This window comes from Felis catus, chromosome D1 (genome assembly GCF_018350175.1).
Source record: "Felis catus isolate Fca126 chromosome D1, F.catus_Fca126_mat1.0, whole genome shotgun sequence".
Lineage (NCBI taxonomy): Eukaryota > Metazoa > Chordata > Mammalia > Carnivora > Felidae > Felis > Felis catus.
In genome coordinates, this window is record NC_058377.1 from 14,533,990 (window position 1) to 14,552,984 (window position 18,995).

General features: G+C 45.0%; 2 protein-coding genes and 1 long non-coding RNA gene across 33 annotated transcripts in view; 1 reads left to right on the forward strand and 2 right to left on the reverse strand.

Annotated features, from left to right (window-relative positions):
• BUD13 (BUD13 homolog) overlaps nucleotides 1-18,995 on the reverse strand; it is a 308,262-nt gene that overhangs the window by 260,114 nt on the left and 29,153 nt on the right. The gene's annotated exons all lie outside the window — the stretch shown is intronic.
• Nucleotides 85-15,029, forward strand: LOC102901651. 29 transcript variants are annotated; one of them, XM_045038341.1, is made up of 10 exons: nucleotides 86-244; nucleotides 1,343-1,615; nucleotides 8,227-8,312; nucleotides 9,953-10,087; nucleotides 10,456-10,665; nucleotides 11,256-11,469; nucleotides 12,949-13,096; nucleotides 13,427-13,615; nucleotides 13,917-14,097; nucleotides 14,245-15,029. In XM_045038341.1, the coding sequence occupies exons 5-10, from the start codon at nucleotides 10,605-10,607 to the stop codon at nucleotides 14,346-14,348; spliced, it is 897 nt and encodes a 298-aa protein (XP_044894276.1). In that variant the 5' UTR covers nucleotides 86-244; nucleotides 1,343-1,615; nucleotides 8,227-8,312; nucleotides 9,953-10,087; nucleotides 10,456-10,604; the 3' UTR covers nucleotides 14,349-15,029. The 29 variants fall into 29 exon arrangements, 9 of the variants coding, with proteins under 9 accessions (XP_044894276.1, XP_006936719.2, XP_044894277.1 ...); XR_006585965.1 differs by lacking the exon at nucleotides 1,343-1,615 and having other exon boundaries at nucleotides 11,130-11,469; nucleotides 12,949-13,316; nucleotides 13,405-13,472; ... (1 more) ...; nucleotides 13,941-14,097; nucleotides 14,245-14,490; XR_006585968.1 differs by lacking the exon at nucleotides 1,343-1,615 and having other exon boundaries at nucleotides 11,130-11,469; nucleotides 12,949-13,316; nucleotides 13,427-13,472; ... (1 more) ...; nucleotides 13,941-14,097; nucleotides 14,245-14,490.
• On the reverse strand, nucleotides 9,042-12,955 carry LOC123380352. Its single transcript, XR_006585976.1, has 2 exons — nucleotides 12,583-12,955; nucleotides 9,042-12,066 (listed from the first exon to the last, which is right to left on the reverse strand). It is a non-coding gene; the product is annotated as an uncharacterized LOC123380352 (long non-coding RNA).

Sequence of the window (18,995 nt, forward strand, 5' to 3'; positions counted from 1 at the left end):
CAGGAATCCTGCTCCAGCCCCACCTCCTCACCACTAGGCTTGCCTTTCGTGTTGCCATGGTAATCCCTGTGGCTACCCTGGATACCCATTGCGGCTCCAGAATTCTCGGCTTAGGCAGAGCAGCTCTACCCACAGCCTGCTTAGAACACCTCCCCTTTTACCATCACTGAGGCCAAAGGTTGAGGAGCTAGGGTATGATCACCAACACATGGTCTGCAAAGTCAGACACTACTTTTCCCTTAAGGTGAGTAGGGAGAGGAGATGGGACACGGGAGCTGGTGTGAGCCAGTACAGGACATCACAGGCTGGGGAGCGGGGGATCAGACTCCATTCAGCCACCAAGGCTTTCCCCAGGCCAGAGTAGAGGAAGGACCTCAGCCTACAGAGATCCGTTCCTCCCACAAGCAACAAGGTCTCCCAACTGTGCACTTAGGAGTCAGGGGAGGGAAGTCCTCCTGGCGGGGTGGTTTGGGTGGGGGGGTGGGGACAGGGGGGGACAGGGAGACAGAAATGGAGTCTTGCTGCCAGAGTTAAAAACTAGATGAAGAGAGAGGGCTAGAAGTTTCCAGGAGAGCCCTTCTCCTTCATAGGACTCCATGGCTGGTCTGCATTCTCCATCTGCAAGTCAGGCAGGGAAGATTCTAGGTATTCCTACAGTCCCCTCTGACACAGGATCTCCCTGGGCTGACCCCATGAGCCCTCTTGCTGATTCACCTAGACAGGTGCCAGCCTCGGGAGCTGGTAGTGCCGCAAACCCACTTGCCCAGTCATCGTCTGAAGGGGCAGGACAAAAACTGCCGGGATTCAGGAGAGGCACGGTCCGATCCAGGAATTACAGGGAGCTTTTGAGAAACCAGGCCCACAGGGGCTTGGGCTCTGTCCCCAGCTCCACTAGAAGGAACACATCGCCTTCTTATTAGTTTGTAAATCAGGCCTAGATGAGCCCAGACTTCACTGTCTCCTACCGCATCAGCAGGGGAGGCACCCTTTACCACAACCAGCTTCACCCACCACACCCAGCCTCTGCTCCCCAGCCTTTCCTTCTGCAACCCCTCAGTGGCAAAGGGAGCTCTCCAAGCTCAGAGACACGGAGCTGGTGCCGCAGTAGCCTCTGCTGGCTGCCTTCACCTCCCACACCTCCCCTAGGGATGAGAGGAAGGCCAGCAGACCCTCAGAACCATGCTCACCATGAACTCCAGTTTACCGGGGACAGTCCTGATTTACACGTGTCGTCTCGGCATAATTATTAATAGTACATGTGTGCTCATACACACAAACACACCATTTACTCTCAGAAGTGTCCTAGTTTGGACAAGAAAATAAATGGCTTCTCTAATCACAGGCCAGTACAGGGTCCCAGAGAGCCTGGGGAGAAAGTGGAGATGCTCTGAGCATAGAGACAAGCAACCTTCTCTCAGTCCCCAAGCAGAGGTGAAGCTACACCCTTTCAGTCAGCACCAAGAGCTAAAGTGAGAGCCCCTGTCCTGGGCCAGAGCACCAGCATGTCAACAGTCTAGCCTGGGGACAGAAGGGATGCAGGACTTTCCCAAGGCGGGGAGACACCTGACAAAAGGAACAGTAAAAAGGAAGACAGAAGAGCCAGCTCAGCAAAAAGGTAGAAGCCTGAGGGGAGTAAGATGCTATCTTTACATGTGTCCAGCAAATGGCAACAGGGAGCAGCGTGCCTCGGCCCGTCCACGTTGCAGCGGGACAGCCCCATCCAGCTGGCTGCCTCGTACTGCTCTGGCGTGTGTCCTCTTGCCCTTCCGAAAGGCCCACATAGATTGCAAAGCCTCTCTCCTTTACCCGCTTTCCCCAAGATGACTCCTTAGCCTGAGTTGCAAAATCGATACAGACATTTCACAAGCTCCCATCCCCAACCTAAGAGATGAGGAAGAGAAATTGGAGCAGTCAGCCCCAGGGTAGCAGGACTCTTGGATCCCTTCCTTTGTGCTGTTACCTGATTGAGGCAAGGCTCTTAGGGATCCCCCTTCTCTCCACCTATCTGAGTTGGGATTCCTAAGTTCAGAAGTATAGAGACCACTGTGTTTCTTTGTAGGATGGGAATGGGGTTACAGATATTGGGGAATTTCTATGTCCTATCATCCAGCGAAGTTCATGTAAATTAGCTGCAAAGTAATATACAAATGCATACAATCTACATCAGGAACCAGTAGTTATGCATTCTGGGGACTCAGCAGCAACAGTCCCCACTCCATTTCTCATTGTGCTTTTGATTTGCATTTCCCTGATCATTAGTGATATTGAGCATTTTTTATGTGTCTGTTGGCCATCTGTATGCCTTCCTTGGAAAAAAGGCTATTCAGATCTTCTGCCCACTACTTCATTGGGTTTTTTTTTCCTATTGAGTTGTATGAGTCCTTTATATATTTTGAATATTAACCCTTTCTCAGATATAAGGTTTGCAAAGGTAGGTGGCCTTTTCACCTTGTTGATGGTTTCCTTTGCTGGACAGATGCTATTTAGTTTGATGTAGTCCCACTTGTTTATTTTTGCTTTTGTTGCCTTTGCTTTTGGAGGTAGATCAAAAAATCATCACCAAGACCTAAGTCAAGGAGCTTACTCCCCGTGTTTTCTCCAGATTTATGGTTTTAGGTCTCACATTCAAGTCTTTAATCCCTTTTGAGTTAAATTTTGTGAATGGTATAAGGTAGTAGTCTAGTTTCATTCTTTTGCATGTGGCTGTTCAATTTTCCCAACACTAGTTATCGAACAGACCATCTTTTCCTTATTGTATATTCTTACCCCCTTTATTATAAATCAATTCGCCATATATATGTGGGTTTATTTCTGGGCTCTCTATTCTGTTCCATTGACCTATGAGTCTCTTTTTATGTCAATACCATACTGTTTTGATTACTATAGCTTTGTGATACAGTTTGAAATCAGGGAATGTGATGATTTTCTCTCTCAGTATTGCTTTGGCTATTTGGAGTCTTTTGTGGTTCCATACAAATTTTATGAGTTTGTTCTGTTTCTGTGAAAAATGCCATTGGAATTTTGATAGGGATTGCACTGAATCTTTAGATTGGGGTAGGATGAACATTATGACAATATTAATTCTTCTAACATGAGCACTATATATCTTTCCATTTATTGGTATCGTCTTCACTTTCTTTCATCAATGTCTTACAGTTTTCACTGTACAGGTCTTTCACCTCCTTGGTTAAACTTATTCCTGGGTGCTTTATTCTCTCTGATGCAATTATAAATAGGATTTTTTTTTAATTTTTTTTTTTTTAACGTTTATTTTGAGACAGAGAGAGACAGAGCATGAACGGGGGGAGGGTCACAGAGAGAGGGAGACACAGAATCTGAAACAGGCTCCAGGCTCTGAGTGGTCAGCACAGAGCCCGACGCGGGGCTCGAACCCACGGACCGTGAGATCATGACCTGAGCCAAAGTCGGACGCTTAACCGACCGAGCCACCCAGGCGCCCCAAGGATTATTTTCTTAACATCTCTTTCTGCTAGCTTGTTGTTAGTGTATAGAAATCCAACAGATTTTTATAAATTGATTTTTGTATCCTGTGACTTTACTGAATTTATCTACTAGTTCTAACACTGTTTTGGTAGAGTCTTTAGGGTTTTACAAAATCACATCATCCTCAAATAGTGACAGTTTTACTTCTTCCTTACCAATTTGGAAACCCTTTTATTTCTTTTTCTTCCCTAACTGCTCTGGCTAAGACTTCCAATACTAGTTTAATAAAAATGGTGAGACTGGACCTCCTTGTCTTGTACCTCATCTTAGAGGAAAAGCTTTCAGCTTTTCATCATTGCATATGGTGTTGGCTGTGGACTTGTCGTGTGTGGCCTTATTATGTCAAGGTACATAGCATTTATCTATACCCACTTCGTTGAGTTTTTAATCATGAATGGAGGTTGAATTTTGTCAAATGCTTTTTCTGTTTCTATTAAGATGATCATATGATTTTTATCCTTCATTTTGTTACTGTGTACCATGTTGATTTGTAGATGTCAAACCATCTTGCAATGATGGAATAAATCCCACTTGGACACTGTGTGTAATTTTTTTAATGTATTGTTGAATTCAGTTTGGTAGTATTTTGTTGAGGATTTTTTTTTTCATCTATGTTCACCAGAGATAATGGCCTGTAAGTTTCTTTTCTTGGTGTGCCCTTGTCAGTTTTTGGTATCAGAGCAATGCTAGCCTTATAAAATGAGTTTGGAGGTGCTCCCTCCTCTTCAATCAATTCATATTTTCTATTCATGATTTACTCTTGGAATTTTGTATGTTTCTAGAACTTATCCACTTCTTCTAGGTTGTCCAGTTTGTTGATGTTCAATTGTTCACAGTAGGCTCTTATGATGCTTTGTATTTGTGGTATCAGTTGCAATGTCTCCTCTTTCATTTCTAATTTTATTTATTTGAGCCCTCTTTTTTTTTTCTTGGTGAGCCTAGCTAAAAGTTTATCAATTTTGTTTCCTTTCAAAGAACCAACTCTTAGTTTCACTGATCTTTTGTATGATCTTTTTAGTCTCTATTTCATTTATTTCCACCCTGATCTGTTATTTCCTTCCTTCTACTAACTTTGGGCTTCATTTGTTCTTTCTCTAGTTCCTTAAAGTGTAAAGTTAGATTGTTTGAGATTTTTGTTTCCTGAGGTAGGCATGTATCACTATGAATTTTCCTCTTAGAACTGCTTTTGCTACATCCCATAAATTTTGGTATGCTGTATTTTTCCATTTTCATTTGACTCAAGGTAAGTTTTTATTTCTCCTTTGACTTCTTTGTTGACCCACTGGTTCAGTAGCATGTTGTTTAATCTCCCCATATTTGTGTTCTTGTTTTCTTTTCTCCAGTTTCTTCTTGTAATTAATTTCTAGTTTCATACCATAGTGGTTAGAAAAGATCCTTGATATTATTTCAGTCTTCTTAAATTTATTAAGACTTGTTTGGTGGCCTAACATATGATTTATCCTGGAGAATGTTCCATGTGTCCTTGAGAAAAATGTGTATTCTGCTGCTTTTGGATGGGATGTTCTGTATACATAACTATTAAATCCATCTGGTCTAATGTGTCATTTAAGGCCTTATTGATTTTTTTAACGTTTATTCATTTTTTGAGAGACAGAGACAGAGAGACAGAGAGAAACAGAGTGTGAGTGAGAGAGGCGCAGAGAGAGAGGGAGACGCAGAATCTGAAGCAGGCTCCAGGCTCTGAGCTGTCAGCACAGAGCCTGATGAGGGACTCGAACTCATGAACCATGAGGTCATCACCTGGCCAAAGTCAGATGCTCAACCGAGCCACCCAGGCACCCCTCCTTATTGATTTTCTGTCTGGATGATCTATCCATTGGTGTAAATGGGGTATTAAAGGACACCACTATTGTATTGCCGTCTATTTCTCCCTTTGGGTCTCTTAATATTTGTTTATTGATTTAGGTGATCCTATGTTGAGTGTATAAATATTTACAAATATTACATAAATAGGAAGCACTTAATTCAGCCATTCTGTCCATAGCAAGGAAGCCAGGGAAAACTCCATAAAGGAAACACTTGATCTGGGATGAGTAAGGTTCTGCTATGGGGAGAAAAAAACAGAATAGCAGAAGCAGCTTGGAAAAACACAGAAATTGGAACCAGTGGTGTTTGATCAAGCAAGTGAGAAGTCCAGAAATTCCAGGGAAAGGGTTGATAGGTCAGGTCACAAAGGACTTTGACAGAATGCTGAGCAGACTCAACACATGTTGTAGATAAAGGCTTCCTCCTCAATTTGCCTCCCACATGACCCTGGAGGCATTCCTATCCTCAGTCTCTCCATCAATACTGGGATAATCATGCTTCCCTTACCCTGTTCCCATGAAAGCTACAAACTACCTGTCACTGGTTGGTTGGCAGAGCCACTCCATGAATATCTGACAGGAGGTCCATGTACTAATTAAGCATTCATCTAATGCTACATACATGACAATCAATTATTAGCTCTGCTAATTAGAAACCTCCACTAAGAAGTTTTGGGGAGCAACCGGAAGGCAATGAACCAACTTTGGCCTACTCTTACCCAGAGTAACCACAAGACTTATTCATTCAGTCATTGAGACAAATAGCATAGACTTTAGAAGCTCTGTGGTCTGTAGCCTCAGCTTCCTTGTCTACAAAATGGAAACATTAGCATCAAATTTATTGAGTTTTTATGAAATTAATGTATAGAGGAGAGTGCCTGGCCCATAGCAGCACTAACTAAAGGACAGCTATTAGTTCTAAGGTATAATTCCTTAGTCTAGGAGCTTGGGATTTGAAAATGAGCAAAAGGCCTAAGAAAATAAGAATATGAATAAAAATAAGAAAATGACTAAGAGTCCTGGCCAGAGGACCTCATGATCCACAAAACAGCATGATGAATGTTGACTACAAAATGCCATGAAAACTCAGAAAAAAGGCTGACTTGGTAAGCTGACCCTGCACTTACAGCAGCAGCACAAGTTTGCATTTTGAGTCCCTAAGCAGAACCGGGCAAGGCAAGGCCCTTCTAGCCCCTGCCATATCCCCTAGAGGTCTCCCAGCACCTCAAGTGGTTGCTTGAGTTTGTCTTTGTCAAAAGTTTCTCTAAACTCCACAGTGAAAGGCTTTCTAATTTGTAACTCAGAAGTTAAGTCCTCTCCAGCATGAGACCATGTTGGCTGAACCTTAGGAGAAGGAATGGGCCCAGATAAGCCCCATTCCAGCCTCCTCCTCTCCTGCACCAAGAAAAACCAGGACAAGGTCCACCATCCCATTACCTTACATGATGAGAAAGTGTCAAAGAGCAAGACAGTGGGATTTCTAGGGGCTGGAGTTAACTATAGCGGCCCAAAATGCCAACTGCCCAAGTAGGCAAAGGGGGTAACATGGCTCCATCTCCTCTCACAACACGTGTAAAGGAGCAGTGGGAACTTCTGACGATGGTTTTCTCAGTGGGAATCAATGGTGGGATGTGATCACTATGGAAACTAATTCAACCTTAAATACATTGATTATAATGTAATATCTAGATGCAGGGAAGTAACAGTCTTATGATCAGTCCTCTGATCAGAATACCCTGCGCCTTAGGACCCAAGCCAGGTGCTGTGCTTTAAAAGGGGCAGCAAACCAGAGTGACTTCAGAGAAGATAGTATGGGACTCAAAGTCACAGTTGAAGAAACTAGACAAAAGTAAGATGGGCCCAGCAGCTTTCCTACAATGTCAACATAACTGTGCTATTACTTCCCGATCATAAAGGAGGTGCCACAGTTAAAGGGGAAAATGTCTTACTGTCAGCTACTCAAACACAATAAATTCCAGAGATTCCTCCCTCAGTCCCTGCTTCAGGTTCATGTGATACTCCCCAACCCACACAGCACCTGCAGGATGGCACATTCAAGAATAGTTTCTCTAGTCTGTCCCTGGGCTTCATTTATGACTCTAGGACCCACCTTCAGGCCACCCTCAAAGGTTCACAGTGAACATGCCTCCATACCATCTGGACTGACCACCTCAGTCCTTCCCTATGGCCCTTCATCCTTTTCCTCCCACCCCTCCTCTTGTGTCAGCCTCTGGCTGAATTGTGATGCTTTGTTCTGTTGCTGGATTGGGGATGGAGGGGAGGGAAGAGGCCCTATGTGAAGTGTACAGACACAAGTAGACCCTATGTATAAAGATTAATTTCCTACTACCTTTTATGCAAAAATTGTCTGCTTCCTTTCTGATGTAAGTTTCAGTACAAAACTCTCCTCCTATTACCTTAAACTTATGACTCTAGGAAGAGAAGGAAAAATTTATTTCAACACATTTAAAATGCTGTCAGGTAGAACAAGGGCTACCAATCTGTTTTTTAAGCCCCAAGATGGAAAATTCAGGCAAATGGTGAAGCCACAGGGTTAACATAACTGCTGGAGTTGTCCAAGAATGGGCTACATATGTCCCTGGAAGTGGTGACAGGGGAGAAAGTGTTCAAACATGGGTAGGAGTGGCACTTCCTGAAATGTGACTTGCCAGGGGACTCCAGCAGTAGAGTGGATGGGAGAATCAGGTCTCTTTAAGACCCTAACTTTGATTCTAGGATTCATATAATTAGCAGTGTATTTCCATAGGACCAAAGGTTGGGATAGCAGTTGAACTAGTAAACTGATGGAAAATACTTTTAAATTAATTGGTGTGGGGAAAGTGTCATGAATAGAAGTCCTTTATGTTATCCTCCACCTCTGACATCCCTGTTTTAGGATTCTAGGTTCTGAAAGAGTGTCAGCTACTGGCAAATCCATACAGCTGACAAGATGCAGGTCAACCTTCTGTGTCAGGACATCTGGTGAGTATGTATATATGTGCATGTGTATGTGTATGCGTGTGTGTGTGTGTGTGTGTGTGTGTGTGTGTGTGCGCGCGCGCGCATAGCGGACATGAGGGCAGGAAACCACAGACGTTTTCTGAAGGGCACATGCACATGCACACACACATCTCCCACACAGTGGAGATCCAGAATTGGACTTGAGAAATGGTAGCAGAGATAAGATCCAACAATCTTGAGACCTGACCAATTCCATAATCGCCCCCTCCCCTAGCTGCTGGTCCCAGGAGTCTGTTGTTAGGGAAACAGCCACTTCCACCTCCCCTCCCAAAGCCAGTAGGGTGGCTTTCATATTCAATGAGGAGGACCCTGGCAACCTAAGACACCAAACCTCAGAACCAATGCCAATCTGCCAAAGTATGGGCACTCACTCAGGAGCTGGGGACAGACGGCAGGGCTGAGCAAGGATGCTACTGCAATGACAACCCCGAAAGCCAGAAGGCCACAGTGTCCACCTTCAGCCATATCTGTGAGCTCTCTGACTGTGGCTGAGTGTCCTCTGGTCACCCCCTACCCAGCATCCCCCTTCTCACTCCCCTACCTGTCCCCAAAGTTCCTGTACTCTGTTTCTCTAACACAGAGTTGGCAGGCAGAAGACACAGGACACTTCCTGTCCTGGGTACTGCTCTCACCCAGGGCGGCTTATACCTTAATGGCTCAAGAGCAGACCTCCCCACAGAGTTCTTTTTACCTGCTCCCCACTACAGCTGTAGCCTCCCAACATCAACCATCGGTAAAATGGCTCTTTGGCAGGTCCTTTCTCCATCCTGCAGATCACCACACACCCTACCCTGCTTTCTCCACTTCACATTGGCCAGTCCAAAATGGTTCTTTCCTCGTCTGCCGAAAAGCTGCTTCTAAAAGGGCAGCAACCCCTTCTCTCCCAATCTCCCACGCTTTAACCAAAAATGCTGAGTCTAAGTACAGCCCGTGCAGAGGGCCACCCTGCCTCTCTCTCCCTGAAAGAGTGTCAGCTGCTGGCAAATCCCTGTGGAGGGGCTTCTACAGGTCCCGTGGGGTACATCCTTATGGCTTCGAAGCAAGCAAGGGAACAAACCCCTGACTCAGGTCTAAACCTCTTATGCTCCTGGAGACTACTCTTTCTTCTGCCTCTTAGGAAACATAGACACAGCAACTGTACCAAGCCCTAGGGTAGGGCACCCCCCTACCCAGAGTTTGGCCCATCAATCAGTGAGTCCACCAGTAACCAATGTCATCATAAGCCACCTCTCCTGCAACCAAGGCCACTACTTTCAAGGCCAAAAAAAGGAAAAGAAAAAAAGACCTGAAATGCTCATTTAAAATAACTGCTGTTGAAATGTCATATGCCCTTAAATGCAAAGAAAGCACTGCACATGCTTACACACACACACACACACACACACACACACACACACACACACCCATCCTGCCCAGTTCTTACTGCTGGGGCCTCAAATAAACTCAGTTTGGGTCCTATCTGAACACCATGGCCACCAGCAACATCCCAGCTCTGCCCTCAGGGGGATGGGGTAGGGGTAACGGGTAAGGGAAGGCTGCCATGAGGTAAATGGGGAAAACTCACTGGAATAGGTCTATCACTACTCCTCCCTCTGCTCTAGATAACCCCTCTCCTGGGAACAGAAGACCCGGCCCACTTGACCACCCTTCTTCAAATAGCACCACCCTCAACTGCACCCAAGCAAGACAGGCTGGCTCTCCAAACCCAGCCAGGGGACAGCCATCCTAGTGTTCAGGTAAGGTGGGGAGTGAGATGAGAGTGGACCCAACAAGGACATGTGCCACTGATACAGCAGAAACGCTCTTGGAAATATTTTAGTGTTCACATTTTAAGACAAGGTATTACTTATGAAGCGCCTCCTACATGCCAGGCACCATGCTGGATACTTTATCTCAGATCTTCTCCAATAACCCAGGAAGTGAGTTTACAAATAGGTAAATTGTGGCTCAGCGAAGTAAGGGAACTTGCTGGAAAGTAGCACATGCCTGTCTTTGATGACCTCTCACTGTAAGAGACCCATCCCCCAATGACTTCCACAATTAAGATGGAGAGATAAGAAGGACCCTACTCTGGGAAAGCAGCAGCAGGGGGGTTGTTTTGTAGGAGTCAGAAGCCCAGGAGGAAATAGCCCCAGGAGATATTAAATACCGCCTGGAGCCCCTTCCCAAGGCTCCACTCCAGACGCAACCCCCAAGGTACTCCAACCAGCACAGCAAGCCTCAGCGGCTCTCCTTCAGTACAACCTATGGAGAATGTTACAAGCCCGGGAGGATACAGCCTGTGACTTACCATGGGGAGAACCCTCCCATTCAGGTGAGACTTAGCTTGATGGCAAAAAGGGTAACAGGATAGATGAGTGGCACTCAGTATAAATCCACCTACCTCACCCTTCCCCCAGGGCACTCCTATCTCCCAGGCTGATCCCAGGGGTGGGAACAAAAGCCCAGGAGAATACAGTAAGCAGTAAGGACCCCAGCCCTGTCTCTTCAAGAGCCATTCAGGCAATATTTGACTACGAGGCCAGCTAGGAGCACTCTGGGAGGAGACCACACCAACCACCCCATCCTAGCCTACCTTCCTCCCTATTTAGGCTAGACCAGTGGGCAGCTCTGTATTCCAGGTTTTCAAAGCTCTGGTGACCCAAAAAGGGGTGGGAGAATACTCTGGATTCCACACTAAGGATTCTTTAGTTCTGGTCTTGGGGAGACAACCCTAAAGGTCAGATTGGAGGAAGAGGCAATGCTCTTACATTGGGTCTATTATTCCCCTTATGAAAGGTTTGCTTAAATAGAATGAGCCGTGCAGGAGCCAAGCCTGGGGTCCAGGTCCTACTGTCAAGATCTTCCCTCTCAAGACTTTCCCACACAGAGGAGGGCCTCTGCACACTTTCTTGCTCCCTTCAGGTGATGACTATATGACCACTACTCATCAGATTTCCTTGCAGAGCCCTCTTCTTGGTCAGTCCACGTTCCCAGTTCATATTCAGGGCAGAAAAATAGGACCAATAGTGCGTCCAGGCCAAATGGAGTACAGCAGCCAATACCAGAGTGACTTCCAAGCCTCAGGGTGGAATCAAGTCCTCAAAACTGACCCAGACAAAAGAAGCCAGGGGATCAAGTGAGTAACCAGAACTGTTGGCAAGCTACAGGGTTGCTGTGGGGCAAGGGGCCAGAGGAGGGCTCTGTTGCCCAAGAGAAAGGTACTGATGGTCCCCAACTTATGATGGTTTCATTTACAAGTTTTCGACTTTCTGACGGTGCAAAAGTGATGCACATTCAGTAGAAACAGTACTTCAAATTTTGAATCTGGACCTTTCCCCACACTAGTGTGACACAGTACGATCCTCTCTGGTGACGCTGAGGGGTGGCAGCGACCCTCAGCTCCCAGTCAGCCCCGCGATCACGAGGGTCCCCTGACAACATTTCTGCACCCATGCAGCCATTCTGGTTTTCACTTTCAGTACAGTATTCAATACGTGACATTTCTTATAAAATAGGCTTTGTTGCCCAACTATGGGCTAACGTAAGGGTTCTGAGCACATTTAAGGTAGGCTAGGCTAAGCTATGATGTTCAGTATTTCAGATGCATTAAATGCATTTTCCATTTAAGATATTTCCGACTTACGACAGGTTTATGTAGATGTATCCCCATTATAAGTCAAGCAAGATCTGTAATAATTTAGAACTCAGTCTTCTGTCCAATTCAGAGACATGGCTATAGAAGGCAACAAAGCAAACGAGTAATTGTTTTAGAATCCTGGATCTTCAACTAGTTCAGATTTATTTCATCCTCACCTCACATAAGTTTTGGGCAAGGACAAACTGCCTGCTGTTCATAACTGGGGGTAAGTCTCTTCCCCCGTGCATCTCTGAGAGACAGGAGCTCAAACTGCAAGCCAGGAGGTAAAGTAGCCAGGCTTATCTGGTACTCATGAAATTACAGAGATTCGGGCATTCCCCTTGCCCATCCTTGTCCTGGCTTCTCCCCTATTAGAGCCTGCTTCCCTTGGGGGCCCAGCATGGCCCTCTACTTCCCTCTGACTCATCCCTGAAAGGTTAGAAGGCCCAGCTCCAACGCAGAGCCAGGCATATGCGCAGAGTGCCACACAAATGTTACAGAAATGTCCTATTCCACAGTGGTAGAGGAAAGGACAACCTTCACTGGGAAGTGAACAGGGATGTGAGCCTAGCAGGTAAGAAAGCTCTTTTCCCCCTTCCCCAACAAACATACCTCCAAGCTCACTTCCCAAGACCACATTCTCTAAGCCAAGTCTCTAGCTGCCTAGCAGGGCATTCTAGAATGCTTTCCATCACCCTATCCTTTGGCTGCAGGTGTCGCATCGTCTCTGCTGGGTCTTAGCATGATAACTAGGGAGTGTGAAAAAGAAACAGAGATAAAATTAATTAAAATTTTATTTTTGGAGGAGAAATAAATGTGTATTTGAAATTACCTGAAAACACTCTGTACAGTTTAGGCAGACACACATATGAAAAGCAAAAAAAGCACGTAGATGGCCCGGTGCCCCTCTATTTGGCATGCCGGGATTGGTTCCCAGGTATAGGTCCTGACTTCTAGAAATGTGTTTACCCCTCGCAGCAAATACACCCAGACTGTGCAGAAAGACAATGCCTCTGGCTGGCAGCCCACTATGCATCAGCATCCGAAGCCGAGATGGGTGAAGCAGGAGATGACCATCCTGGGTAGGAAGAGCACTGTCAAGTTTGACAGAGGCACAGTGACCAGGGTAAAGTGCCCAAGCTCTCTGTCTAGAGGTAATCAGCATGAGGGTCCTAACTACTCCCTCAACCCAAGGAGGGGAATGGGGGTAGACAGGGAACAAAGGAAAACGTTTACCCGACCAGGACACCCCAACCCCACTTGTCTTGAGAAATCCAGAAATTTTACTTTCCTGAATCTGCAGCCACTTATGGACTCTGATATTTGTTCCTGATCATAGAGGTGAGGTACGTATGCACTTAACATATGCTGGCCACGTGGTAAGTACTTAACAAAAGATAGCAATTAAAATCATCATTATTATTATTTCCCCAGACATGCATTCCTCTCTTCCCAGATGTCTTATCTACCTCCTCCCAAATCCCTGGTAAAAAGAGTCAAGGGTAAGTGCCCCTCTAGCACACTCAGGGTCTTCAAAGCCAAGTTACAAACTGAAACTACCAGCAAGCAATTCTTCCAGGACTGTAGAACTCAGCCCCAAGTATGCTACGGAGACCTTCATCACAGAGGCTATGAGAAGCCCCTGGTAAGAACTGAGGTGGGCAGAGGACAGACCTCTGGACTACCCCTTCACCTGTCACCTTGCTATCAGGGTGAGAGGGTGGGTGGGGGGAGAACTGTAGGGAGTGGAGTCTGATGTTTAAACCCTGGATCTTTCCCGACCTAGAGCAATTCTGAGCAAGTTAACCTCTCTGCACAAATGTTTTCTCCTCTGCCAAAAGGAAAAGAAAACAAACCTTGATTACTAGGCACTAGACATTGCATTTCTATCCGTGACTCCTTCTGAGCATAACATGCAGGGAGGGTAAGGTACACTCCTTTTTCAGCTGACTGCTCTCTGTCCCCTCAAGAGTGTGGGTTCGCAGGCACCACCTCAGGATCAAACTACCACCAGGACCTCCTACATGCCCTTGTTTTCTGAAAGATTGAACCTCTGTAAGCCCAAGGTCAACAGCAGCAAATGGGAGCCAAACAAAATTTCTCTACTGAGCAAAGGAAAACATTCAGGTACAAAGGAAATTTGTCTTCCCAGATACAATAATGTTTGCATACGGCCAAAAAAAAAAAAAAAAAAAAAAAAAAAAAGCCAGCGTCGTGGGGCAGACATAATTCAGCTCCAGCCTGGCCCCATAACCTCTCTGCCTATTTTTACAGACCAGTCCAGCTTCCTGAAAGCCGGCTCCAGAAGTACTTTTGACAAGAGGACTCAAAATCCCCCAAAAATAATAATAATCGGGAGAAAGAAACCGCCTAAATAACCTATGCAAAAATGCACAGTTGGGCACCCATATCGAACCTTAAAACCGAGGTCCCACCGTAACTACCTCATAGAACAGACTCAGTTTTTCCGCTGGGATTTCCCAGTCACACCCTGACCCTAATACAACTCTTTGAAACTAACTGAGCAAGGGTGAGTAACCTTTTTAGAAAGGAAGGATGCACTGTGAGTCTTAGAAGGTCAGTGTGTTCCAGGACTCCTGAGGGAAAAAGAGGTCAGACTATTTCCCCCTAACTAATGAATGAATGGCAAAGCATCAAAACTTTTCTTGTCAGTGCCATCAATTAATGACATTCTATTTCAGCTACAGCGTCTGCTCACTGCTGCTTTTTTTCCCTTTACATTCTCTGAGATTATAATTCACATACCATAAAATTTACCCTTTTAAAGTGTATAATCCAGTGGGTTTGAGTATTGCTCACTGCTGCTTAAGTCTAAACTTCAGAGTGGAGAAAGTGGCACAGGAAAGGAAGGAGAACATGAGGGTCTGGATTGATTAAAACAAACAAACAAAATCTTCCACGTAGAGAAAGTATCCAAAGCCTAAGGGAGAATCTCATCAAAATCTAAACACCAGGTCTCTCTCTTAAAAATACTTACCATTTTGGAGAAAAAAAAAAAAATTAAAAAAAAAATACTTACCATTTTGAAAACAGGATTACGTTTCTGGTTTTAAAGGAGGGATAAGAAATGGAATAGGCAACTGAATTTAGCCACCTATATCCTTGAGAGATGCTAAAACACAGATAAGACCCAGAGGCCTCCTTTCCCCAGTCAGGAAAAGGCATATCACACTGCCCTCTAGTAGTCAGCCTAGGGAATGACAGCCAGCCACCTGCTGAACAGACTTGGAGGTCTCTGCCCTGGAGGATGTGCTGTGCTCACACACACTAAAGCAGAAAAATCGGAGGGAGAAGAAATTCGTAAATTTTCACCAGTGCCTACCAAACACAGAGCTTACCTACAATAAAATCTATCTACTTCCCCTCCACCTAAGTCTCTGCTTGAAAACAGATAGATTCCTTTGTTAAGGAAAAAACAATGTGGCTTAAGGTTTCTAAAACATCTGAGCCTGTCTTAGTCCATTCAAAACAAAATGCTGTAACAAAAATACCCTATACTGGGGGGCTTAAACAACATGCATTTATTTCTCACAGTTCTGGAGGCCTGGGGGTCCAAGATCAAGACATTAGCAGATTGATTTGGTATCTGATGAGGTTCTTCCTGGTTCAGAGGCTAGCTTCTCGCTGTGTCCTCACATGGCAGAAAGAAAACAAGGGAGCTCTCTGGGGCTTCTTTTACAAGGGCACTAATCTCATTCCTGAGGCTCCACCCTCAGGACCTTATCACCTCTTAAAATTCCTACTTCCTAGTATCATCACACTGGGGCTAGGATTTCAACATGGGAATTGGGGAGGGGGGGGCGGATACAACATTCAGTCCACAACAGCCTCTTAAAGCAAGGTGTTCCTAAGAGAGTGTGGGGCCCCATTAAAATGAAGTTAAAACCTGGGCCCATACGGAAATAAAACCCAGCTGTGTATAAGAGTTGTGACAAACAGCTAGGAGTTGAATGTACTCACTGCCACTTCTGGCCAAGGAAAGGGGATGGCTCACAAAACAGCTTACAAAAGCATAAACTCTGAAGTAGTAAGTTAGAATAGCATCTGGGGCCTATATTCACTGAGGACTTTTTGTAAAATAAGTTTTCTATTTTGGAAAAAATTTAAACTTCTAGCAAACTGTAAAGATAATGTAGAGTTTTGTTTTGTTACTGTTCACCCCAATTTCTCGACTGTTAAACCTCTTACGTGACTACAGTACATTTGTCAAGACTGAGAGATGAACATTGTACGCCTTTGTAGGAACTAAACTCTGGACTCTATTCAGATTTCACCAGTTTCACCACTAACGTTCTAACCTTGGGCCTTTTCACAAAATGTTTACATCAAGGAGCCAAAGGACCAGCAAGGCAGAGCGCAACCCAGTAGGACTCTGGGTTCAAGTCCCAACTATGCATCATGCTAACTGTAGAACTTGTTTTCTGAGCTTGTTTCCTATTTAACACACCTCCACCTCTCTGCCTACGCATCTCTCTGACAGCCACCGGCTACAGCTGGGGAACAGACCTCTCCAACTTGGCAGTGATTCCAGCTCAGGCTCTCCAGCTAAGAGAAGGGATGGAGTCCCTTTGGGATTTTTAGATTTCAACACTGCTTCAAAATCCACATATGTATCAAATGGCTGGAGGACGGACAGCCTTTCTTTTGGGGCCTGAGATGTGCACACTACAGCTGTCCAACAAAATCCATTCTCCCCTTCTTCCTGGGTGTGCACTGCATTTCTGGGGCTCTCTTGCATTAAGGAGCACCATGTAAGTAAGTTCTAGCCGTCAGAATAGGGGTCGAAGTTTGTGCCGCTTCTAGAACTGCCCTGTTGCATCTCCCAAGCGATCTCCCAAGCTCTGCTCAACTCACTAAAATGACAATACCCAAAGCAAGCTTGGAGGCTGTGTTAGCATCAGCATCAGCTTGGTCCCTAAATGGCCCCCAAACAGAGAATGCTCCTCCCACTACGCCAATCTCAAACTACCCTGCACATTACATGAGTGAGGAAGGAGAAAAAACTTCTATTGTGGTAAGCTAGCCCATTCGGTGGCTGTCATGGCAGTTTGGCCTAACACAGTGCAAAATGTCAATTCTGGTAGAGCAAGACCTTGCTTCTGGATCTGTGCTCAGGGCCTCAGGGGCACGGGACTGAGGTGACCACCTGCCAGAGCCCAGGACACACGATCACATTCATCCACGTAAGGCCTCGCTTTTGTTTCCCGTTCCCTCCCATCCTTCGCCATCCCGGTCCCATTCTGTTCCCTCCTACAGACTATTCCAGGGTGTTAAGGTGTATAGATCCTCCTTAGAAAAAACGCTGCTTAGTGGGTTTTAATTTACTTAGCTGGTTTTTGCTGTAAATCAAATTCTTCTTTATTTTCCTCACCTGGAGTCTGTCATGTCACAGCAATTCCTAACTGCTTGTGTCTGACTGCTTTTATGATATTCTCTCCTATGCACATACCACATTTTACTTATCAATTCCCTCAGGGACAGACATCTAAGTTGCTTCTAGCTTCTTGCTACCCAAACTATACACAGATAAACATCCTTTTATGTAACTCCTTGTGGATCTATCTGCAAGTTTCACTGAAGGACAGAGCCAGAAGTAGAGCTGCTTTGATGTAGAGTATATACATACTTAATGCATTAGTTACCTATTGCTGTATAACAAATTACCTCAAAACTTAGCAGCTTAAAACAATAACACCCACAGAATGAGAGAACACGTTGGTAAATCATGTATCTGACAAGAGACTTGCAACCAGAATATATCAAGAACTCTACATTAGAGAGTGTGTGTGTGCGCCCGCACGCGTGTGCATGCACATATGTGTGACACACAACCCAACTGAAAAATGGGCAAAGGATTTGAATGAACATTTCTCCAAAGAAGATATATACAAATGTTACACAACATTAGGCATTAGGAAAATGCAGATCAAAACCACAGTGAGATACCGCTTCACACCCACCAACATGGCTAGAATCATGGCAGATAGTTAATAGGTGTTGGCATACACTGCTTTGGAAGTTTGGCAGTTCCTCAAAAAGTTAAACATGGACTTTATGACCTAGCAAACCTACTTCAAGAGAAATGAAAGTGTATGTCCATACAAAAACTTGTACATAAATATTCACAACAGCACCATTCATAACAGACAGAAAGTAGAAATGACTCAAATGTCTATCAGCTAATGCATGAATAAAATGTGCTATCCATACAAGGGAATATTATTCAGCCATAAAAAGGAATGAAGGACTGAGATGTACTACAACACAGATGAAACTTAAAAACAATACGCTCAGTGAAAAGAGCTAGACACAAAAGGCCACATGTTGTAGGACAGTCCCATTCACATACTACACGAAATGTCTCTAATAGGCAGATCCAAAGAGACAGAGTGGATCAGGAGTGGCCAGGGGATGGGAGAACTGGGGACAAGTGAGGAGCGACCGCTAATGGATTCAAAGTTCTTATATCCAGAGTGATCAAAATGTTTTAAAAACTGTGGTGATAGGTACACAACTCTGTGATATCTAAAAACCACTTAAGTGTACCTCATGGGAAATGAGTTAAGTGTATACTACGTGTGTTATAACTCAATAAAGCTTTTTAAAAAGTGAACACCTGTTACCTCACTGTTTCTTTGGGTCAAAAATTCGGAGGTAGGTGATTCTAGCTCAGGATCTCTCATGAGGCTGTGGTCACATGTCGATCAGGGCCACATTCATCTAAAGGTCTGAATGGAGCTAGAATATCCACTTCCAAGGTTGCTCACGGGGATGGGTAACTTGGTGCCATCTACTGGTGAGAGGTCTTAGTTCCTTTCCACATGGACCTCTCCAGAGGGCTGCCTGCGTGTCCTCATGACATAGCAGTTGGCTTCTTCCACAACAAGGGATCCAAGAAAGTACAAGGCAGAGGTTTCAATGTCTTTTATGACCTAGCCTCAGAAGTAACACACTTCTGGTACATCCTACTGGTTACACAGGACAGCCCTATTCATTATGGGAGG

Coding starts and splice junctions, on each gene's coding strand:
- LOC102901651 (XM_045038341.1), top strand. CDS start 10,605: ATGTTACAAGCCCGGGAGGATACAGCCTGTGACTTACCATGGGGAGAA. Junction 10,666..11,255: donor GGGAGAACCCTCCCATTCAG/GTGAGACTTAGC, acceptor TGCTCCCTTCAG/GTGATGACTATATGACCACT. Junction 14,098..14,244: donor GAGCAAAGGAAAACATTCAG/GTACAAAGGAAA, acceptor CTATTTTTACAG/ACCAGTCCAGCTTCCTGAAA.